Below are 25,897 nucleotides of genomic sequence, written 5' to 3' on the forward strand. Positions count from 1 at the left end.
TTATAGCCGTCTCGGATGATGACCCAGCACATGTTGTTCATTTTAAGAACACTTTCGCTGCAGTTTTGACAAAACGCAAAGAAGGTACCAATGTGAGATTTCTAAAGATAGCAACAGCACTCAACCCAAGGTTTAAGAATCTGAAGTGCCTTCCAAAATCTGAGAGGGACAAGGTGTGGAGCGTGCTTTCAGAAGTCTTAAAATAGCAAAAATCCAATGCGGAAACTACAGAACACGAACCATCAAAAAAGAAAATTAACCTTCTGCTGGTGGCATCTGACTCAGATAATGAAAATGAACATGCATCGGTCCACGCTGCTTTGGACGGTTATCGAGCAGAACCCGTCATCAGCATGAACACATGTCCCCTGGAACGGTAGTTGAAGCATGAAGGGAAATATGAATCTTTAGCACATCTGGCACGTAAATATCTTGCGACACTGGTTACAATGGTGCCATCAGAATGCCTGTTCTCACTTTCAGGTGACATTGTAAACAAGAAGCGGACAGCATTATCTCCTGCAAATGTAAACAAACTTGTTTGTCTGAGCGATTGGCTGAGTAAGAAGGAGGACTGAGTGGACTTGTAGGCTCTAAAACTTTTACATGGTTTTATTTTTGAATGCAGTTTTTTTTTTGTACATAATTCTACATTTGTAAATTCAACTTTCATGACAGAGACTGCACTACAGTACTTGTATTGGGTGAATTGAAAAATGCTATTTCTTTTGTTGTTTTTACAGTGCAAATACTTGTAATCCAACATAATATAAAGTTAGCACTATACAGTTCGCATTCTGTGTTGTAATTGAAACCAATATATTGAAAATGTAGAAAACATCCAAAAATATTTAAATAAATGGTATTCTGTTATTGTTTAACAGTGCGATTAATCGTGATTAATTTTTTTAATCGCTTGACAGCCCTAGAATTTTTATTCCCTTCCCTCAGAGTTCAAGCTGATGGGATGAGTCCGCATGCACATCTCCACTTCATGGGTGCGGGAAGGTGGAGAGGGGGTGGGAAGAGAAAGGGAAAAGTCTTTGTTCCTTGATGTTTCACAATAGCCCATTTGGTTTCGGTGGGCAGAACCTAACACCTTCTGTAGGAAGCCATTCATTTTACATTAATTAATGCTTCTTTCCTGCTTGATGACTTACACAACTGCAGAGGTTTACAATGCAAACACTCAATATAACCTTATAACATGGGGGTACAGAGGTTATAAGTGAGATTACTACATGCAGTATCCTACAAGCATTTCATAAAGTCTAAACAATAAACACATTATTATAAACTTAACATCTATTTTAACAATGATAACACACAGGGGAGCCAGACTGGTTTCCAGCTATGCATTGGTCAGTGAGACCTAGGGACCTTGGCAGAAGCTGGCATCTGGTCTGCCAGTGTCAGGAGAGGGATACCGATGACAGTTGTCCTGGCTTCCTCAATTTCATCTCCTCTCCCAGCTGTTCAGTTTATTTTCCCTGCATTTCTCTGCCCTTGCTTCTCTGCCTTCTGGTCACCTTCTTCGCCCGACATGTACTTCCCTTCCTGGATTTGCTGCCAAGTCACCTAGCCACTTTCTCCCCAGACACTATCTAGATGCCTCATTCTCTTTCAGGTGCATTCCCCTCATGCTGGTGGCTACTGTTTCTTCTCTATAACAGGTGCTCACAGTACAAACAGGTCTGATGGCTTCTTGTTCCCAGTTACTTTTACAGGCTCTAAAGCGTGGCTATCAAGAACATGGACACGGAACCACATGGCAACAAGGACAGCCAACTCCATGAGACCAAACAATTTTTCAGGGAAAAACAACATATTCCATCGCCAGACAGCAGTCCACAATTTGAAACTGCTGCCCTATACACATACAAATAAATGCCACTTCCCCATGAAATTCTTACGGAAACTACTGTTACTGGCATCGTAATGAATTATCAAGGACTGACTTTGGTGAACATCTGTTGAATCATCCACCAAAACATGATTTCTCTTCTTTAACTCTAAAATAATGAGAGTTTAAAATTACACATCACAGATGTTAATCCATAAACCTGCCTGAATAATCCTGTTTTAAAATATTTAGGCACAGTTTGCTAAGTGATGATTACTAAAGTGGCAAGTGTCTGCACCACAGAAGACACAGCACATAAATGCTTTTGTAGAGTAAGACTACGTCTACACTAGACATCTTAAAGCGACATAGCTGTAGGGGTGCAGCTGAGCCGCTGTAAAATCTCTCCAGTAGCTGCTCTATGCCGACGGGAGAGACCTCTCCTGTTGACATAATCAAACCACCCTTAACAAGCGGCGATAGTTATGTCAGCGGGAGAAGCTCTCCTGCCAACATAGCGCTGTGCACACTATCACTTATGCCGGCGAAACTTATGTCACTCGGGGGGTGCTTTTTTCACACATAAGTTTTGCCGACATAAGTGGGAGTGCAGACATGGCCTAATTCTCCTTGTTCCCCACTGTATTTGGTAGACTTTTAGCACATAACTGTTAGCTGCTTTCTGCTGCCACTATTTCAAGAGACAGCATTTTGATTTAAATTAGCAGTACGTAATGCCAAGTAACATTTCACAATTTCAGCAGTTGGCATTAGGGAAGTTGCTCATTTATAAGCTATACTATAACTATAGGTTTCAGAGTAGCAGCCGTGTTAGTCTGTATCCGCAAAAAGAACAGGAGTACTTGTGGCACCTTAGAGACTAACAAATTTATTAGAGCATAAGCTTTCGTGGACTACAGCCCACTTCTTCGGATGTCTGTATGCATCCGAAGAAGTGGGCTGTAGTCCACGAAAGCTTATGCTCTAATAAATTTGTTAGTCTCTAAGGTGCCACAAGTACTACTATAACTATAAGCATTTCTGAACATTTATCAACATAACATTCAGGCACCAGCCAATTATCACTCCACTTCCTGATGTAGAAGCACCAACTACATAAAAGGCAGGGAGACTAAAATGTTAGGGGGAAAAGCAAGGCAATTCTGATTTAATCCCTGATTCAGGATACTTGACTCCTTAACGCACTCTTGTACACCCAAATAACTGCAGCAAATTGGAGAAGTGCAATATGAAATGAGTATGTACAACTGTTCTAGAAGTACTATTGTAGGTTTTACGCAAACTAATTTAACAAATGATTTTACAGAAACAATTTGAATGGAACCATGTCCTCATTTTTGAGACACATGACAACATGGCTTAGCTGGTGGTCTCTGGGCTATAAAATCATGATCTGAAGTTTACCTTATTAGGACTTAACCTAGCACTGATTTCTCAGCATTTGGTAAGTGCTAACAATCAATGCCATTCTACCAAAAATCACCATGTTATGTCACAGTTGTTTGCCAAAGTCAGGATCAAGACCTACGCTAAAAACACAACACAGAACCCACATTTTTCCTCTGCAACCTAGCAATAAAACTGTGTAATAAGACAAAGATGGCAGAGAACTATTCACTAACTCAGTGAGTTTTGGGGAGCGGAGGAGATCTTAGAGGTTGCTTCAAATGGGCTATTAAACAGAGGCCCTTTTCTCGCATCTCTAATGACTAAAGTGAAAAGGGTGCATGACAGAGGTCAAGATAATCACAGGATCCTAGCCCATATGAATGAAGGCAGACAAAGTGCTAGTATATTGAGAACAGGGATGGGAGGTGAAATCCTCAATTCTCATTCCAGCTCCCCTACTGACCACTTGCATGACCTTGGGCAAATCATTTAACTTCATATGTATTAGTCCTCATAGTCCTTATCTGTAAAAAGATATGGCATATGAAGATGAGCGTTTTTACAGCATTTTACATTTTCAAAATTCTGTGCAGTATTATGTTGTAACGCTGGTAAACCAGGTGCCAGCTCTTGCCAAGGCTTTAGGCCTCAGCTGGGCACTGACAAATTAATTGCTGGAAACCAGTCTCTTTCACCTGTGTGTTAGTATGGTTAAGATAGGTATTAGACTTATAACAATCTGTTTAGTATTTAGACTTTATGAAATGCTTCTAAACTGCTGCATGCATTAATCTCACTTATTTCTTTATCACATGCTATCAGCAAATATTTAATATTTTGCTTTATAACAAAAAAATGTTTGCCCTGAAACTGTCAGTGTTTCAGAAGGGATCGTCTCTTGCCCATCAAAAACTAAATGGGCTATTGTGGGACATCAAAATACAAAGACAGTGCTAATTGCCCCTCTACATGCTTGAATTCTGGAAGAAGGAAATAAAGATAATGAACAAGAAAAGTTTTCATCTCTTGGGCTGTTTGGACTTTCACAGAGCTGGAGCTACAAAACAGAAGCCAAGATCCCCAAGTTAGCCCTAAAAGACATTCAGTGCTGTCAGATTGCTACAACTCTCACTTTTCAGAACCCCAGTCTGCCACTCATTTGTGTATATAAACCTGCCTGCTTTAACCTGTAAATAACTCATTTCTTTTTCCTAGTTAATAGATCCTTAGTTAGTTTACTATAGGATTGGCTACATGCATTGTCTGTGATGTGAGATCTGAAGTACAAATTGACCTAGGAGATACCTGATCTCTTCGGACTGGAAGCAACCTGAATCTTTTGTGAACTTTCGTGGATAGCAACCATCTGTTGCTAAGTCCAGCAGAAGCAGAAGCTCCTAAATGCCTTATTGTCCAATGACTGAGTATTGGAATCCACCTAATATGAAACAGACATGATACTCTAAATCATATTTAATGCCAAGTGTTTTAGGCTGTACTATTTAAATGGGTGTTAGTGCCATAAATGTCAAGACAACCTGGACACGATCTGCTGTCCTGATTACTAACATTTCGGATTGAAATTTCAATCATTTAGATTCAATTAAAAGTCACTTCAGCTTTCACTGTTGCCATAACTGGCCTGGTTCTCAAACATCCCTTGGGATGAGGTGCAGGGCAACAGCAGCTGAGCCAGCACTCTGATCACTGCTATTCCAATTAGTTGCCCTGGAGCACACCTGACTATGGGAACTGCACCCAGTTGATAGATCAGGATGGGCTGGAGGGAATTAAAGGCTAATTAACTCATTAGCCCAGATCACACAAAAGGTACAGGAACAAAGTGCAAACAGAGAGAGAGAGAGAAAAGCAGGGTTGTAGAGTCAGAACCACAAGAGATCTCTCCTCTCCATGGCTCAGGAGCTGAGGGCTCCATGGTACTATTGATATGATGTTGCATAGTCTGTAAAGAAAGAGCAAAAGAACACTCTAAATAAAATGCAAGTGTTTTACCAAAAGGTGGTCTCTGAGCTGTTTGTGGACTACGAAGTAGGCAGGAGAGGAGTTGGCCCTGCCACACACACACCCCTATTGAAAAGTCTACTCCAGCCTATTTTCTAATCCTAAAACTAATACAGCTCAATTGTGTGTATCAAGGTGAAGTGCTGCTGCTCTTTTCCATCTGTCCTTGAAATAGAGTTTAGTCATTTCCAACTGAAGTGTTCAGGTACTTTCTGCTGCTTACAAACCACTAGTTGTAAATGAACTAAACTAGCATACTGTAAGTCAGACGTAAGCAAATCAAAGAGGTTAAAAACCAACAAGCTAATAAAAATACGTTGCCACCTAAATCATGAGGATGCAAGGCTGTACTCGAGACAAACTTTCCACTTCAGCAATATCTGCATTCTCACAAGGAAAATATTTGGATCATTGTATATGTAAGTCAGAACTCAACGCAAGGAAAATTCTCCTTTAAATATGCTAATATAAGATGGATTCTTACTTACAGTCCCAATCTACTGATGATATATAACAGGGCACACAAGAGGAGCTGCAAACCTCAAAGATCCCACCATTCATGAAAGTTGGGCTGTAATTTCAACTTTTAGGATTTTGCTTAGACGCAAGATCTTGCATATCAGAATTACATACAAGACAATACACTGCACCTTTACTAATAAGAATGCTCAAACTACAGAGCTCAAATATCTATCAAACAGGCAGATTTCAAAATGAAGGCACCAAATGTCACTCTTAATCTTAAATAAGTAATCACAATAAAATTTTGGAAAGATTACTTGTTTAGGACAACCATTTTATGCATTAAACACAGCTTAGTAAGAGACGTAGAGGAGCCATTTGAATCGTAAAAACAATATCAAAACAAATCATCAGTAACTCAGGCAAGTTGCTCTTCCCTCCTCTGCACAACTTCCCATTTACCTGAGCACCGTAGGAGGCACTACATAGATGACTAGCTCCTCTTGTTGACTATCTATATAAACTTGTAAACAGCCAACACTGTACTATGTGCAGAAGTCCTTAAATAATGCACTGGAACAGGAGACAGAAAACATTGGGGATTGCATTTGAAAGATGATGCAAGAGATACTGAAGCACTTTTACCTAGCAGAATGCAAAAGGGCCTAGTGCCATTAAAAACATCCTTTTATCCCCCACTCCCCAACCCCGAACTGGTTTCAAAACCTTTTCAGGATTCTTACTAGGTTAAAGTATGCCAAGAACACTCTATTTTAAAAAAATACTGGCAAGAAGATGGACAGCCCCGATAAGCCCAAGGTCTAAGGGTGCCCCAAAAAAGCAATACAAAACGTAACATTGAACCATGTCTCTAGATAGAACATTGTTTACTAAGTGCTTTCAAGTATGGAAGCATCCTCTGACAAATGTTTTTTGAAATGACATCCAATTGTGTTAAATTGGATGTCACAATCTTTCCTGAAAGCAAATGTTGCTTGAACTGAAGTTATTGGAGCTGCATACAAAGAGTTTAATTTTTTATACACTCGTTTTCATTTAATTTTCAGAATACACATGCGGTTTGCTGTCGAGGCTGAAGAAGCTTGTGACTTTTGTTGACAGGTCTTGTTTCCAATTGCTTTAAATAAAATTATTTTCCCATTATGTTGCAGGTTCTTGGAGCACTTTGTTTTGCTTGTATCCAACCCTATACCAGCTTACTCCACTTTTACAGCACCCAGTGGATTGTGTTGCATATCACAACTCGAAATAACCAGGAACCCTCTATTTCTAACCTATATGGGAAAGAGCTGAGGCAGCAAGGATAATAATTTATGGTATACATTTGTCACGGTGTTAAACTTCAGTTAAGGTGTACATGAAAAATATTTCTGTGCTCAGTTTGCTACAAGGTTAACATTACAATGTGTCTTTAAGGAAACAAAAGCATGCTCGCTTTAAAGATACTAGGCAGTGTTAGAACAGCTTTGCTCTACTATGCATGAACATCTGGGCTGCACCATAGCCACAGAAAGGGGCAAGAGAAGACTTCACAGGTGTGGAAACACAATCCTGCTGCTATCCAAGCACACCCACATGGTGGCCATTTTCTGCCCTTTCATCCAAGGAATAGCTCCTGGAGCAGCCAAATGCCTCTGACTGGTATGACAGCCAAAGCACTGAAGAGGTTTCTAGAAACAACCAACAAAAGATGCTTGAGTTGGTACGAGAAAATATCTGAATGCAATGATTGATCAAAGTCTGACTGAAAGTAGAGCAACAGAACGAAACCCCTTTGGGTCCAGACAGTAGTAGAAGTAATCATATTTAGTCAAAGTTGTGACAAATGCTTCTGATCCAGCTGCACTGTAGCATGCTTCCTTTTTGCCTATGTGCAGAGAAGAAAATATTAGAGAACTGTGTTTCAAGTCTGGTACCTATTAAGGCTAAAACATGGCCCTTAATGTGTTTTCTATGGCAAATCAATGTTGAAACAAGCAGTTACTTGGTGTCTTTTGGAGTCAATTCCCAACAAGATTAGTTACAAGAAGGCTCATCCCTATCTGTCATTTCCGTGCTTTTGTAAATTTAAGCCTGCAGATGTTCAAGTCACAATATTCCAGTGTAGAAAGTTTATTGTATCTGCAGGGGGTGGGGAAATTCTAGTGTATGACTGTCCTTGAATTACAAACCAAGCTAACTAGTTGAGACAGGATCACATGGTCTGAAACAGTTTTCCATATTGTCCTCCTAGAGGATCAACAATTTATGATCCCATATTCTAAAATGCAAAATCCATAGCACAGGACAAGCCAGACAATGTATCACCTTTATGACTAGACAACCCTATCACTGAAGGATAAGCAAAGAAGAAAATAAAACTACTTCAGGCTCTATCCTTGTTCTCAACTACATGGTCCTGCAGTGCTTTTAAAAAAACTACAACTCCTGCATTTGCAAGCACAACAGCTGATTTCACAAAATCAGAATATAAAAAGGAAGTATCTAGATGTTTTTAAAAATATGAATCTTGCTAAATATTGTTCCACACATTTTAAACAAATAACTTTCATTATGTTATAGCCAACAATTAGATAATACTGCTTATATATCTGATAGTCACTGGATATGGGCTAATTCTGACCTAATTCTGATGAAGAAATGTTACTCTCCTAAATAAAAACCCTATAGAATACAACATAGGTTTAAAATCCTGAGGTAGTTAAGTAAAATTCACAAATAAAACAGATCTTAACCATGACTTTTTTTAAAAAAAGAGCTCAGAAACTTATATCAAACTTTAATATCTACTAAAGTCCTGCCACCTTATCCAAGGTCTCATTTTTTTACATGGCAGTACAGAGAAAACTTAGTCCCTGTTTTTATTTGTCACAAAAATAGGAAGGCAGAGTGTGTATAAGAGAGAGACAATGAGAATACGGGGAAAGAGTGAAATAGCTACTGAAGCTGTGCTATTAATGGAACTAACATATTTGAGCTATCCTGCTTCAGGATGTCCCCTAACCTTCAATATCAGATTACATAACAGATATTCAATGACAAAGAAAATAAGCCCTAGGAAAGTCACGTACTTCTCCTACTCCACCTTCAGTTTAACTGGGACACGAAATTTCAAAGCAATCCCATTCCCACTGTTTCAAAGCCAGCTTTATAACCTACTAGTAATGCCCTAAGCTGGAGACCCAAGGCCAATAGCAATTCCTAGTCTATGTCTAGAACATCCAGTAAAATATAAGTAATTTACTTTATAAGCCATTAGCATCAATTTGCTAAGAAAATTAGCAATCAAATCTCTACTACAAATCACTTCTGAGGGCTTGTCTATACTTACCGCGCTGGTTCGGCGGCAGGCAATCGAACTTCTGGGTTCGATTTATCGCGTCTAGTCTGGACGCGATAAATCGAACTCAGAAGTGCTCCCCGTCGACTCCGGTAATCCTGCTCGCCGCGAGGAGTACGCGGAGTCGACGGGGGAGCCTGCCTGCCGCGTCTGGACGGCGGTAAGTTCGAACTAAGGTATGTCGACTTCAGCTACGTTATTCACGTAGCTGAAGTTGCGTACCTTAGTTCGATTTGGGGGTTTAGTGTAGACCAAGCCTGAAAGATAGCAATGGCAGGGGCTTAAAGGAAAAGCACCTAGAGACAGAGATAAATTACAGAACTTTGAGGCATTATCAGCATATTAGGGATTTGTTGTTTTGTTAAAAACATTTTCCTATTGCTATGAGGTCTCTATTAATCTTATGCACATAACATGAACACCGATATTAACTGTTTAGAATTTGCTGTTTTTAGTATACTCCAGCTTGAGATAGAATCACTTATGCCTATAGCTACGAGTAGGTCACAGAGACCACGAATTCTGTGATTTTAGGTGATGTCCATGACTTCAGCCCTGGGCAGTGGGGCTCCCATGATTTATTACTTATTGCCCGCATCCTGCCCATCACTTTTACTAAAAAGCCCCGTGACAAAATCTTAGCCTTACTTATGCCTCACTTACCTTTTTAGCACCACAAATTTCAACTACATCCAAGTCCTACATCTAAAAAAAGGAAAATGAGGTGCTTAACAGCACTTATAGGCCAATTTTTATGCTATTTGATATTTAAAATGCACCATGACCCACATTAGCATTTCACTGTTACAAAGTGTGTACCAATTTTCATTCTATTCTTCTCATGAAAACCCAAACATGCCTCTGTGCCCCCTTAGAGCAAGAGCAAATGGGACAAAGGCCCAGTTTTGCGCGCGCACAAAAAAAAAAAAAAAATCATAAGTCCGGGGCAGAGTGGGACGTATGGTTACCCTCATGATCATATGCTATTTTTCCCCACTAACTCCTGCCTCATTCCGTGCACCTGCTCCACAGTGCTCATTTATTGAACAGCTATTCAGTATTTTGTTTTCTCCTCATTGTTCAACGAGTGGCACCAGGCCTTATTTACTGCACACTATTCAAACTCTGCTCTGAAGACAGAATTGTTCATTTTCTTATGATATGCATCACTATCGTATGAATGCTTCATGAACAATTTATTTTCACAATACCCTTGTGAGATGAGGGAGCATTATCTCCATTTTACAGATGGGGAAATGAGGCACAGAGATTTAGGTCCACAGTATCCACAAAGTTTTGGTGCCCAATTTATGACACGCAAGACCTGATTTTTCAGAATATTTAGCAAAAAGGTATGTTTACTCTACTAGCACAGTCACTTACTATAGCAATAAAAGAGGTTTTTCCATCACTGCAGTAAATCCACCTAGGATGAGGAAGTGTGGGTTATATCAACCTAATTAGTGCCCAGAGCACAACATTCTTCACAGACCTGAGTGGCATAGTTAGGTCAACCTATGTTTTAGGTATAGACCAGGCCTTATATAGCACTTTATATATTCCAATCACAGCTCCCATGACTTCAGTTGCCGCTGAATGCGCTCAGCACTTCTGCAAATGAAACTTTAGGGTAGCAATTTGAGTGCCCAGAAAATGAGGAACACACTATTGACCACCTAGGAAAAGTTTCATTTAAATGAATTGGCCAGCATCACATAGGAACTCCGGGGCACAGGCAGGTATAAAATCCAACTCTCCAACGCAGCATTTAGCTGCCTTAATGATGACACCACCCTTCCTCTTCCTGAAAACCCCTGCCTCATTTACTACACACCTTCCAATTTCTGCAACAAACCAGGTGGAGTTCCTAGAGACAATAGTCTGATTCATCCCCATTGCAGGTATGTCCTCTGCACTGAATGAGGCAGGTGCCTTGTGGAAAAAACAGTAGGTAAAAAAACTGTAATTAAAGAATTACTGAACGTCAGTCAGGAGACACTACTTTGCTGTCTTCAGATAATTAACTGAAACAAAGTTTCAGAGTAACAGCTGTGTTAGTCTGTATCCGCAAAAAGAAGAACAGGAGTACTTGTGGCACCTTAGAGACTAACAAATTTATTAGAGCATAATAGTCCACGAAAGCTTATGCTCTAATAAATTTGTTAGTCTCTAAGGTGCCACAAGTACTCCTGTTCTTCTTTTTGTGAAACAAAGTTTATAGTGCTTATGAAGAAAGACTCAGACCAACAATATCTCACCTCTCTACTGTAACAGCAAGGTTTAAGAAGAGATAATTTAACAGCATGAGTTTGCTGGAAAAAGAATTCATGTGGGACTGGTGCTCCATTTCCTGTGTAATGCTGACAGCGTCAATCTAAAATTCCTATCATGCAATATGAGAAATTTTATAGTCCTTGTTTCAACAATACTTAACTCAAATGTAGCTTCTCAAATGTAGCTTCTCAAACTTGTAGATATTTTCATTCTTTAGTTTAATGCTATACAAATTGGGATATTGTTTAAATCTGTTCATAATCTTAAAAATAATTATATACATGCTTCCAAAATCCCTAGAGTTCCGCTATTTTAAGGTAAGGAACTTCACATAACACTTAACCAGAAAGCAAACAAGGCAAAAATTCTACAAATTACTGTAATCATCACTCAATGTATAATTTTAATATCTATTAAATGGACAGCCAAAAAGCAAACCAAAGATGCATTGTTTGAATCCTTCCATACAATTACTACAGTACACATTTCTAGATAAAAGAACAAAATAAATCAGTAAGACACTTTCTTCTACTGAAAAATATAAGAAACCATTACATTAAAATGTTATGCCCCAGACTTACAATTTTCCATGATAACCCACTTTAAACAGCATACTACTAAAGTGCACCGTTAGACAAATGTGCTTTGTGCCTCTACTTTAACAGAGACACACACTAGGAAATATTTCAGCGGAAAACAATTTTAATCAAACAGTTAAAATCTTAAAGTTAAGAAATTTTATGCTTTAATTTTTAAGCTTACAATGGTTCATATGCACAGCTCTCAATTACAAACTTGCGTACACACTGTGCTCTTGCTGAACAGCTAGAAACGGCATATCAAGCCACACAGTGTCATCCTTCAAGGTACATCATTCATCTTAATGCCTTCATTGATCAAAATTCTACCTTGATGTTTCAAGATATCTAGACCTTCAACCTGCCTGGACTTACGAGAAAACAGAAGTTAGCTTCCTTATAGCTGCCTACTGGACACTTTGATCTCACCAAACAGACATTTATCAGAGGGACAGGAAAACTGTTTCACCACACAATCATCATTAGCTGGTAGTTTCACGCATGAGTCTTTTCACTGGTGGTCTCTGACCTGGAGTATACTGTAGGTACATCTTCCTTTAAGCTCAGTAACCTTCCAGATACAATGAAGTAGTGTCGTTGATTTGTTTTTTTTGTATGTTTGCTGTTTGGGGAGCAGGGGGGTTGCCACAGAAACTTTTACCTCCTGAATGTTCAATTCAGATGAATTGAAACTAAACTACCATTGTGCTAGAGGATGCTCTGTTTCAAAGAATGGTAATATTTGTTTATGTAGTTTACTTACAAAGAACGATTCTCAGAGTACATACATTCAAGGATGCCCACTCGTCTTGGTGCCTCATCCAACTAGGTCACAATACCCAATGTGTTATACAGAAAGGAAATATTTGCTTAAAAATGCAAATACCACACAGAGCAATACATTGGTGATAAGCACATGCACAAGCAAAATTTGAGTACTTGTGCTTGCAATTCTGTTCACAAACAGCTTCCTATCTCAGATGATAGTAGGACAGGCCTTCAGTGTTCAGTGTTACTCCAGGTCTAGAAATATTTCCTTAACACACCTACTCATTTGAGAAAATGACACACTAGGCTAGCAATAAAGAAAAATTTGCCCTTGCGCCTATTTGTATGCAGAAACCAAAATACTTCACAGATGTTACACACAGAGATTATTCAGCTAACATTCTGCACTTGCAACAATACTGTATATAAAATTTTCAGGTTAGAAACATTCACCACACAATCAGTTTATTTAGACTGATGTTACAGTTTATTATGGCAATCATGCCAGTAGTGACCACCATAGGTAAAGATGCAAACACTCTCTATTATATCATCTTGTTTTATTATCCTCACAGATTTCTCAAATATTGAACTTTGGGATGCTAAGGTTCTATACTTGGTCCATATTGATGGTAGTTTTTGAAAATTCTGAGCTTCAGTTGATTCTGACAATGAAAGGAAAAGAGTGGCATAAAAATAATCTTTCCCCGCTATTTAAACAACGTTAGTCACACTATTTGAATAGAGCTCGGTCAAAAAAAAAAAAAAAGTCTGAGGTGTGAAAGCTGACATGAATGAAGCGCTGCTTGAGGAAGACGGTAACCTGACTTTGTTTTTCAAAGAGTCATTGTGATTTAACATATCTAAGTCTGTTTGAAAATTGTTGACAATGCCCTCTGACAGAGGCAGGATATCCAATCAGAGAGACCAGCAATCTGATCCAATATGGCACTGAGCTGGACATAATAAAAGGAAACAAATCTCATTTACAGAGGGCTTTTTGTTGGAATTCAAATATAAACATGCTACTGTGAATCTCTAGTCAGCAGCAAGCTAAAAAGGCATTTTAAACAATACCAATGAACAGTCCTAAAATATTTAAAAACATCTCTGTAGGTGCTGTGTGATTTACCCCAAGAAATCTGCATAAATAAAAAAAATGATATCTCTATAAAAGGTTACCAAAGAAATCATTGAAGCAAAGCTCACTTGGGAATTCCAGCGACCCCTCATGCAAATACTGTATTCCTTTCAAAACAGTTAGGAGGGGTGAGGGGAGCAAAGCCTGTAAGGAGCAAGAAAAGGCTGTCAGGATGTATCCAGTTAAACTCAGATGGCTAAAAACTGGGACTGGACAACAGAGGATGGATCACCCGATAAATTGCTCTGTTTTGTTCACTCCCTCTGAAGCATCTGGCACCAGCCATTGTTGGAAGTCAGGATACTGGGCTAGATGGCCCATTGGTCTGACCCAGTATGGCTGTTATGTTCAGTTCTTTGCATATCTTGTAGCAAATTAAATTTTAAGAGATTCAGCAACAAGATCAAGCAAGTGTCAAGGTTTTTTTTACTCAACTTCACAATCTACTTTTGTACCAGCTATGGTCATGCTCAAGTATACATTTTTCTCTGCACTTGGCTATGAGCTATTTGGAGAGATTTGTCTGAAACTCTTTAATTGCTGAATTATCTTAATTTCATAATGCTATAGTTTCTATAGTCAACAACTAAGAAAATGTGCATGTAATTTCATATTAAAATGGAAAATGGCATCAAGAGTAAATGATGCCAAAATTATTTGTTACACAAATTTTAATACCTTTAGGTAAGAGGAAACCAAATAATTATTGAAGACAAACACATATAAAGGCACTAATCTTTTGTGACACGTATTCAACTTTACACACGTTCTGACTTCTTTTTCCTTGAGGATTTTGAAAGACTGAGACAGTGACTTCACATTAAGTACATTATTATTTAATTTATATTATCACAGAGCTTATGAGTCGAGGACCAGGACCCCATTGTGCTAGATGTGTACAAATACATAACAAGATGACCGCCTTGGCCCAAAGAACTTACAATCTAAGTGTAACTCTTACCATGCTTGAAGCACCACATCAAGACATCATCTTTCAACCAACAACCAAGTAGCACTCCCTTCACAGCCCATGTGCAAAATCTGAGTCACCCGAAAGAGGATGTGTTATGAAGGAACTGCTTTCTTTAACCTCTTAGGATCTACAATCACTCCTTAAGAGGCATTTTCAGCCCATTTTTCCCCCATCTCACCTTCCAGTTATTTATGTTACCCATATGCAACACTCACAGGCCAATGAACATAAGATTTTATAAGAATTCTCATCACAGAAGGCAACATTTTAAACTGTAAAAAGCAACAGAGGGTCCTGTGGCACCTTTGAGACTAACAGAAGTACTGGGAGCATAAGCTTTCGTGGGTAAGAACCTCACTTCTTCAGATGCAAGAAGTGAGGTTCTTACCCACGAAAGCTTATGCTCCCAGTACTTCTGTTAGTCTCAAAGGTGCCACAGGACCCTCTGTTGCTTTTTACAGATTCAGACTAACACGGCTACCCCTCTGATTTTAAACTGTAAATTTCAGACTAAATGTGTTAAAACAGCTGTTTAGCAAATACAAAACTCAGAATTTGATAACAGAAATGTTTGAGGAGCAAGCCATAAGCATATTCCCAGGTTTCATGTACGAGTGCCTATAACCAGTGTGGGTCTTTTGGACACTAATGTGAAAGACTTAAAAAAACATTAATTTTTTTGCAAGTAGATAAAACCAAGATATCAACCCTGCTGCAAAGAAAATAACCTCTGCCTTGCTTGAGCTTACATAAACTGACTTATGAATCTTTAATACAAGGACAGTATCAAAAGGTTACTTGGAGGTTCAAAATGGCTCTCTTCTAATCACTAATACTTTTCAAAACATGTTTCTAGCTAGCATTGTTAAAAATGAAAGCACCTCTTTTTGTCATTTGTCAAATATAACATCCAAAACCACTTCCTACTAAAATACAAATATTTATAGAGTCTTCTGTTTAAGCCTGCAAAATTATCCTGGAAACAAGCTGGAAAATTGGCACAATTCCTGGTTAATATGAGCAGCGCTCTCATACCAACTACAGATAAATGTTTGGATTTTTAAATGGCAATTCCTTTCCAGGGGTACTGGAATAATTTTTATACTTGGGGTGCTGAAAGCCATTGAATCAAGCTGTAAACCCTGTATATAATGGAAACCACTTCAAGCCAGGGAGTGCAGTAGCACCGGCAGCACTCCCAACACCCCTAGTTCCAGCATCTACGTTCCTTTCTGCTTGAAGCTGACATTTTAATTATTGTTTCTGATTTTTTACATGTCAATATGCTCTCTCCTCACATTGCATTTACACCAGAATTCAAAACATTTTGGTAGATACCAAATAAGCAGAAAACTAAATAAAGTAGGCAGGAAAATCCTACTGATGGAGGGGATTGCCCAGAGATAGGCAGTGGGGCCCGGAAGCAGCACACTGACAAGAAGCTGAATACTACAGTCTTTCCCCAACCTCATTCCATTATTCCCCATTAACATCTCCCAGGTATATAAATATCTCCAACTACTTTTTCCTAACAACCCTGAAGGAGGTGGGGGTGGGGAGGGAACATTACACTCAAGCCTACAAAGCTGATCACAGGAGTACACTACTCTGCTCGATACACAGATATCCAAGCCATGGGCAGCCGGTGAACCAGTCATTGGGGAAGGCTGGCAGCCGGTCCCTCCCCTTCTACCCAAGGCCCCATCCCTTGCCTCCCTTTATGTCCCCTCCCCCGCAGGAGCCCAGAGCACTCCTCTCCCACAACCTCACACACACACACACACACACACACACACACACACACACACACCTTAGTCCTGGGCCACCCGAGTGCCCCCAACCCCAGAGCTCTAGGCAGGTCCCCAACCCCAGCTCCAGAGCACCCCAGCCCCAGAACTCTGGACAGGTCCCCAACCCTCAGCCTGAAGCTCCGGGCAGTGTGGCTGAAGCACTCCCCAGCCCCAGGCAGCAAAAAGATTCCCATAAAAGTTAGATGCTGGAGTACAAACCTGGTACTGTACAACTGCCCAGGATTTCAAAGCAATGTGACATGTCACTTCTTAAATAGCCTGTTTTCCAAGTAATACTCTCACAAAAAAAGTGCAACAATTTTCAGCATCTTTTTTCAAAAAATGTAATTCACAGGCTGACTGGACAGCGTAAATTTAAAACAAATGCTTTCCACGGTATGTGAAGATAAAGATTCAATGAAAGATAGTTAGACACCTAAAAATAACTAATTTTGCTTAATAGAAGGATCTCTTTATAAATATATCTAAGTAAAAAACACTACTCCACAAAGTTGCCGTGAAATGTAGTCATTTAAATTTAGCTTTTTGTAGTAAAGAAACTAATGGATCACTATGTGAAAAGATACATTATCAAGCGTAACTTTTTCTACACAAGCATTTTTCATAAATATCTCGACTATATTTAATAGAACACCATATTTAAAAAATGCTACATTTGTCAGAATATCAAGAAAGAAGGACACTGAGGTGTCAAGCCATAAACACTTGCCACACAAATGAAAGATCTAGATGAACACTTTTAATAAACCTTTATAACTGTTTTACAAGAAGTGTTCTCTTTGTTACTGGATTAACTCCCAATAGGAAAGGTCTCATTAAAAGTAAAATTCATGGTGTGAAGGATACATTATTGTAAAGAACATTTGTAATGATTTGTATTATGAAGTGGTGCATAATGAATTACAATGAGGTTTTAAGCTCCATAAACTGTAAAACCTCATCAATTTAGTTAAAGTTATGACTGTGTCTGCTGCTACTTTTAGGAAAGTACAAGAAAACTGGTAAGCGTAAAGACTTAAAACTGTTAAATTTCTCAGATATCTAAGTTATGAATAATATAACATAGGCCATCCATGAGGCGGGATACAGTTCATTTTATATATAAACAGTAATATAAATCATGTAATTTCAATTAAGACCAATTCTGTCCTCTGATACAGGTGGGCAACTCATTTGATATCAAATGAGCATTGTGTAGGGGCAGAATTTTGTTCTTACTCTATTCTCTTATGTAGGCTGCATTAACTTAAAATGAGATTCATGAGGTTCACACCAAAACACACTTACCAATACTGCAAGATCTTTAGCTTCCAAGCCAAAAACGTTCTGCCGTTTCACTGTCAGCAAATCAAGATCTCTAAAGTCGTCATCGTCATCCTCAAGGAAATTAATGGATTCTGCTTTTGGAACCTTGCTTATTGAAGGAACTTCTTCCTCTTCAGATAATTCCTCTGACTCATCGCTCTCTTTATCAATGACTTTGCTGGGGAGTTCTTTTTCCTCTGGTTCTTCTTTTCTCCCCTCTCCTTTCATTCTTTGAACAGTAGATATCTTTTCTTCAAAATGAGTTCCTCTTTCCTCCACCTCTTCATTGCTTGCTAAGGAGCATGCATCTTCACACTGCCCTGTCCCCTTTGGGTGGCTTTTTCCTTCCAGTGACTCATTCACAGACAATTGTTTCTGGGCTTTCTGAAGAAATCTAACCCGAGGTGCCACTGCAAGGCCAAGGGAGCTAAAGCATGGGATTAAAAATAATAAAAAATTAATCTGAAACTGAAAACCATTCTACTAAGTTAGAAATGATCAGCAGGGGTCTGCGTTTAATTTTGATAATGTTTTTTGTTTAATGTATTTTGACTGGAGTACGTACAAACTAGAATCTCTTGATTTTTATTTATTTTTTTAATACACACACACACACACACACACACACACACACACGCACACGCACACAGAGAGAGAGAGAGAGAGAACTGGAGAGTCAAACTGTTGGAAAAATGCAAGCCAACAAATATGGGGGGAAACAACTGGAAACATAAGGAGCTCATTAGGAGGGCAATGCTGAGAAAACTGTACTCCCAAAAGAAACCCAGAGTGACAGCAAATGGCAAATTAAATTACATTTACAATATAATATGATGGCATAAATGACAATGCAATTTAGTACTGCAGAGGGAAAAGATTCATGTCACACACCAAGGAAACAATGGTATTCGTCATTGCTGAGACTGTACCTAAAATACTGTGCACAGTTCTATGTACCTTGGTACCAAAAAGACACGGAAGAGTAACAAAAATGATTAAGGCTAAAACTACACAAGAGATTTTACACATGTCTATACATGTGGTTGTGCCTTACCCCACCTATTGTGTGCATCTAAACCCCAGAAGCACGTATCCGAAGGCAAGTAGAGGACGAGTAACCTAGCATGTCGAAGGGGTGTACGGAAGTACACGCTTTAGGCTATGGTACAGTATGTGCCAGTGTGTAGTGGGAAAAGGGGCACCAACCTGAGTTTTAATACTCCACCCCACCCCCATTCCCACAATACAGTGAAGCCTTTCCTGCCTGACACTTACTTACACAATATTAAACTTTTCCATGAGAAAAATGCCTATAGTTGCCACAAGGAAATTATTTGATTTCTGGTTAAATAATCAGAGCCTGTTACCAGCAACAAGTTAAAATCCGTAAAAGGAAATGGAAAAGGTTAACAAAAGAAATAGAGTATTCTAAGGCCCATGGCCAAATTTAAAATGAATAAAGAATTTTTATGCAGATTTTAATTTCTTTAAATCATTTCTAGTAACAGCTTTCTGGTGGTGAGAGCAGAACTTGTCAAATGCAAGATTCTCAGGAGCTGAATTAACCAAGTCAGTAGTTTTACTAGTTATTTCTGCTTTTTAAAGTAAAACCAAGTCTCCATTCCCCCAAGAAGGCCCCATTCTACATGGCTAAAGGAGCATCTCTAACTTTAAGTTGCCCCATATTTTTTAAAACTCAACCTGGACATGGTTCATCTGACCTTCTATCCACCTGCACACACACTTATCTGTTCTATTCCTACAACCTAGGACAATTCTGACCCTTCCATACACAATCTGGAGTAGGATGCAGAGAAAGAGAAGTTACTTACCTCACTGTAACTGGAGTTCTTAGAGATGTGTGGTCCCTATCTGTATGACATTGCAGGTATGTAAGTGCTCCACACACCAGAGAATTTTTGCAAGCAGTTGGTCTACACCTGAGTCGAAGGGTGTGTGACATGCGCTGATTGCCACCAGGTAAACACATATTGAACTAAGGAAAAGATCCACCTTGAGACTAAGGTTACGTCTACACTACTGCGGGATCGACGCTGCAGTGATCAATGTACCACAGGTCAATTTAGTGGGTCTCGTGAAGACCTGGGAATGAGAGGAATAAGCTAAATCGACAGGGGAGCATCTCCCGAGCGCAGTGTAGACACCGCAGTAAATCAACCTAAGCTATGTCAACTCCAACTACATTATTCACGTAGTTGGCGTTGCGTAACTTAGGTTGACTTACCACAGTAGTGTAGAGACAGCCTAAGAAGATAGTCTAAAATAATGGGAATATCTGCTGTCTCTGGAGATATATTATTTTGCTGGGCCCAGAGAGAGAACTGTTTCCACTTGGCTAGGTAACATTTTCCAGACGTCCTTTCTATTATTAAGAATGGTTTGCACAGCTTCAGAGCATGAATGTTCTAGGCTTGATGCCCATCCAAATACCAAGCAGTGAGATGAAGCACCTCCAGGCTAGGATGCCTGAGTCTGCCATATTCCTGGGTCAACAGGTGCAGTAATGGCCGAATGCTGACAGATGGATGGGATGACATTTGTAGGAGGCTTGGAAACCAGACTGTCTGAGCCATTTGGGAGTGATGAAGATGACTTGTTCCCTGTCCTATTGAATCCTCAGTAGAACCCAAGGTAGTAGTGGGATGGGAGGAGAGGCACAGCTCAAGGCAGTAAGAAAGTATTGCCTCTGGAATGCTTTCTTTGAGCTACCCTGGAGTAGTTTATTTGCATTTCCTCTTTGCCTGAGAGGAAACAGGTTCCAATCGGGGGTTCCCCACTGAGTTAAAATGCTGTGCATCATGAATCATGCCACTCCCACTCCTGATAGATGGCAAAATGTCTGCTGCAACTGTCTGCCAATGAATTTTGAGTTCCTGGAGGGTACACTGTCAATAGGGTGATGTGGTTCTCGATACACCAGTACTATAAAGTGACAGCTTCTATACACAGATTTTGTAGAATATGGTCATTAAATTTTGACATATCTACTGGTTTGGAGACAAGAATAAGGCCAAAGAGAAAAGGTTACAACTGAGGCCAGGAGGTGGTAAGAAAGAACTGGGGAGGCTGTTGGTCAGCCCTGCCCCTTATACCTTCAGTGTTTGGCATAGGCCCAGGCATGGACCTACAGACACTGCTTGCAAAAATTCTCTGGTCTCAGAGGCATGAAGCACATATGCACCCATAGTGGAATACATATACAGACAAGCACTTGAAGAAAAGTTGCTGTTTCAGTGTCTTGCATCATCCATCAAACTCTCTCCACTTTTCTGTTTGAATCACTTTAAATGTCTCCTTAAAGCTTTCCTGAGCACCTTACCAATATAACCACAAGAATAAGTGTTTTATCATTTAAGACACTTCTGTATATATGATGGGTCACCATCATGAATCCTTCACAACAGTATTACCTAGCTTTGGGGCTCAGGAACCCAACCAATCAACATGCACATTCATGCCTATAGTCTCTAAGCACACACAGAGGACAAACTAGCCAAAAACACAAATATTACAAAGTGTTCAGAAGTGAGAGTTTAATTTTCCAAGTGTATAGACAGTATGTACTAAAAGTCCTTTATCTTTCCCCCCACAAAAATACAGTCTAGCCAAAACTTCCCTTCTGTCAAACTATTAAATTTACTGAATGCCCCTTCCCTTTTGGTTAGTAGGGCATTCAGTACCTATTGGCGAAGTAAATACATTTAGTGTTTTTTTTCCTTTGTGGGTCATTAACAACAACTGAATTTCCCCACAAACTCTGAAAATGCCTGCCAGTTTGTAGGACCATTAAATATTTTATACTGCCTGATCTTCTGTATTCTCAATCTCAGTACATTCAAGATTATATATTACATATATACACATTCTTCCAGGAGCAATTAGCAGCAACGGGATTTGAGCGAGGCATTTCAGAGAAAAAGGGAAAGAATGATAATTTGAGGGAAGTTTCCGTTCAGTACCTTGTGCACATTCACCAAAGACCCATTAGTAAAAGGATTTATATGCAACATACTTGTGATATTAAAGGAAACAATTATCTATCTTAAAATAATTTTAGCATTTGACTATTAATTGACTTGCAAACAAAAGTGAACTCTACAAATTAATTTATTGGCTAAGTGGAACAGAAATGGTGAAATGAAGCAGATTTAAGACAACGGCAGTAGTCCCTAGCAGCCTAAATCAGGATTAGGGCCCCATTATAATAGGCACTGTACAACATAAATGAAGCCATGATTCCTGCCTTAAAGAGCTTACAAACTTCTGAGTGAATAAGTCAATCAGTTGTAAATGCTAAACAAATGCTAATTTTGCAGAGAACTTTTCCCATTTTCCTAACATCTTTGCCACACAAGTGTGATTTCAACTTTAGGTAAAGTCCTGAGAGTGCTCACTTACTCTACTGCTATATATTGTACCATATAAGTCAGGGGTAGGCAACGTATGACACGTGTGCCGAAGGCAGCACGTGAGCTGATTTTCAGTGGCACTCACACTGCCCGGGTCCTGCCCACCGGTCTTGGGGGCTCTGCATTTTAATTTAATTTTAAATGAAGTTCCTTAAACTTTTTAAAAACCTTCTTTACTTTACATACAACAATAGTTTAGTTATATATTATAGACTTATAGAAAGATCTTCTATAAACGTTAAAATGTATTACTGGTACGCGAAACCTTAAATTAGAGTGAATAAACGAAGACTTGGCACACCACTTCTGAAAGGTTGCCGACCCCTAATATAAGTAATCAATTTTCATGTTTGCCGTTTTGCCAAATATCATGATTTCATCATCAGTCTCATTATATCTGGTGTTTTTCTTAAGGCCCCAAGATGCTAGAATCCAGGATTGAAAATCTAAACTTTCATTTTAAAAAAATGAAGTTTCCAACCCTCACAGCTATAGAGAAAAGATTAAAAATGAGGAGTGCATCCTGCTCAGAAAGTGGAAGGGAAATTAAATGAACTATTTTTTTTTTTTAATCTCAATATTTTGGGGGCTGTGTCATGATTTTTGAGGTTGACAATACCGTTTTTGTAATTCAACAAGAAATAGTATGTACATGGTTTCTGATCTGGGACCAGGACCTAGTGTCACTGTCACCTGCAAGTGATAAAATTGGTTACCAATTCAAGCACTGGTAATTTTTTATAAGGCATTTAACAACTCTACTGAAGTTAGATGCTAGTTATTTGGATCCACATGACTTTTGAATTATTAGAATAACCAAACCCCTCCACTCAGACTTCCTTCTGAGCTGCAGATTATCCCCCTCTATATCTCAACTTCACAACTTGACAAGTTAAAATTACTGAAATGACTATTTACAAGTAGCTTATTTTTTAGCGGAAAGGAGGCTACAATACTTGTAACAATAAATACTTCTCTTACAAACATTTACACAAACACTTAACTTTAACTATGTGAATAGTGCCATTCAAACTAGTATTTGCAAAGCTGGGCCTTATTTCTTATCTCAGTACTCAAATCTCTAAACAAAACATGAGAATACCACACAACTATTTGCAGGTGCCTTTAATCAGTGAAACAAATAGAAGATATTTACCCTTTACTTTCACACTGGATTAATACATTCAGTACACAAGTTTTAAAGTTAGTCCTGGAACTTTAATTGTAAACTGCCTATTCATGCATTTTATTTAACCAACTCTTGATTACACAAGTGACTGCAGATTTTAATTATTTATATTACTAAATCTTCCCAATTAATTAACAAGACAACTGTCTTGTTACTCTCAGATAGCCACACAGGCCATGTCCTTCCAAAATACCCTGCACTGACTTGAAGAATGGTTTTTGTCTTTATAAAAATTTTACATTGGACAATTCTTTCTCAGAAATGCCATATTAGCGATAAGGACTTTCAGTTCTTTTCCTTTGTTGAAATTTGTTGCAAAATCTGGAGTCTATAATAATCTCAGTGCAGTTGCAGGACTACTGGTTTAAAAGTTAAAACTAATGGAAGAAAAATGAGTCTTCTGATGGAGTTGTTCAGGTGGCAGTTAATGGTTCTTTGACAAGTACAGCTACATATGCATGTCAGATACTCAAATCAGGACTATACCATCCTTCCCTGGTTCCCCACGCTCCCACACCTTGCACCTGTTTAACCAAATCAATTTAGAAAGTGATTTAAACCAGTGAAATGCGTATGTATAGACAAGACCTCAATCAGAATCTCCAGTCTACAAGACTCATCAGTCTACAAGTGGTCACTCTACAGTAATACTCATATTTCCCCCTCAGATAATCTCATGGGCTTTGTCTTCACTGTGTTAGGAGATAACGATCCCTTGTCTCTTTGATGGTAAAACAGGCTGAGTGCCAGATAGCTTGGCAAGGTCAGCACTACACCTCTTCCCTCTGACTGACCTTGCCTAGCTTACTTCACAGTAACACTAAAGTGCTGTCGCTCTATTATGTTTTTATAGGGGGAATTCATGCACATGTTTCCCCACAATAAAAAAAAAATCTTTTTTTTCCAGTGAAAAGACAGCCTGAGAAGACTTGTAGCATCTACCTTTGAAATCCATCTCCTTTTGTTCTCACCGCTATGGAGCCTTCCATGCAACCTCCACAACTCTGCCTCCATGACTCCGTGACCAGGGATGATGTTTAATGGCAACAGTTACAGTTAAACTTGCAGGACCCGGTAACTTACACCCAAGAAGATTAGAAGTACCGACGAAGGAGCGCTCACTCATTAATGCTGATCTTTAACAAATCTTGAATGTTGGAGATGTTCCAGAGGACACATAAAAGGCTAATTTGCTACTATTTTTTTTTCCCAAGGTAAACAGGATGACCCAAGTAACTGTTTGCCTGACATCAATCTCAGCCAAAATCATGGAAAGACCAAAAGGTATCAGGATTAAAGGGTGGTTCAGTAATTAATGTCAAATGGATATGGTTTTATGGAAAATAGGTCTTGTCAAACAAATTTGATATTTTTTTCACAAAATTACTAGTTTGGCTTATAAACATAACACGGTAAAGCATTTGAGTTCATACCACATGGCATTCTGATTTAAAAATTAGTTCTATGCTAAATCAAAGCAGCACATATAAAATAGATTAAAAATTGGCAAGTAGAGTTCAGAAAGTAATTGTAGATGGGGAATCGTAACTCAAGCAGTGGATTTTTAATGGGATTCCCCCAAGGAATATGTTCTTGACCTAATCATATTCAGTGTCTAACAATGATCTGAAAGAAAATATAAAGCCATCGCTGGTAACATTTACAAATGACAAAAATCAGTAGAGTGGGAAACAATGACAGGCCAGTTATTCAAAATTATCTGGGTTGCTTCATAACTGGGCTCATCAGAACATCATGTGTTTTAATACAGCCAAATTCAAGATCATACAGCTAGGGATGAGTGTAGGTCATACTTACCAGATGGGAGATTGCATTCTGGAAAAAAAGCAACTCTGACAAGGTTTTAAGGTTCTTGGCTGATAACCAGGTGAACATGTGCTGTCAATGCAGTCCTGCGGCTAAGGCAGCTAATGCAAGTCTTGGACATAAGCAATATAATAGCAAGTTGGAGTATTAACTCTGTATTGAACATTGATGAGACCATTACTGGAATATTGTGTCCAGTTGTAAGGTCCACACATCAAGAAGGATGTTGAACTACTGGAAGGGATTCCAAAAACAGATGGAAAGTCTGCCTTACAGTGAATGACTTAGGAAGCTCAGTCTATTTAGTTTATGAAAGACAAGGTTAAGACACAACCTACATCAGTCTACAAGTACTTACACAGAGAAACATTTCTGACAGAGGGCTCCTCAATCTAGTCAAAGACAAAACAAGAGCCAACAGCTGGAAGCTGAAGCTAAATAAATTCAGGCACAATTTTTTAAATGAGGGTATTATCCACTGGAACAACTCACACTTAGGGATG

The 25,897-nt window shown here is 39.0% G+C and overlaps 1 protein-coding gene across 1 annotated transcript in view; it reads right to left on the reverse strand.

The window, feature by feature from the left end:
• Positions 1-25,897, reverse strand: part of DDX10 (DEAD-box helicase 10) — a 324,167-nt gene that overhangs the window by 215,549 nt on the left and 82,721 nt on the right. The window contains exon 13 of the mRNA XM_054015515.1: positions 17,931-18,375. Within this exon, the coding sequence (XP_053871490.1) occupies positions 17,931-18,375 (445 nt within the window). The remainder of the gene's footprint in view (positions 1-17,930; positions 18,376-25,897) is intronic.

Source organism: Malaclemys terrapin, chromosome 1 (assembly GCF_027887155.1).
Source record: "Malaclemys terrapin pileata isolate rMalTer1 chromosome 1, rMalTer1.hap1, whole genome shotgun sequence".
NCBI classification, from domain to species: domain Eukaryota; kingdom Metazoa; phylum Chordata; order Testudines; family Emydidae; genus Malaclemys; species Malaclemys terrapin.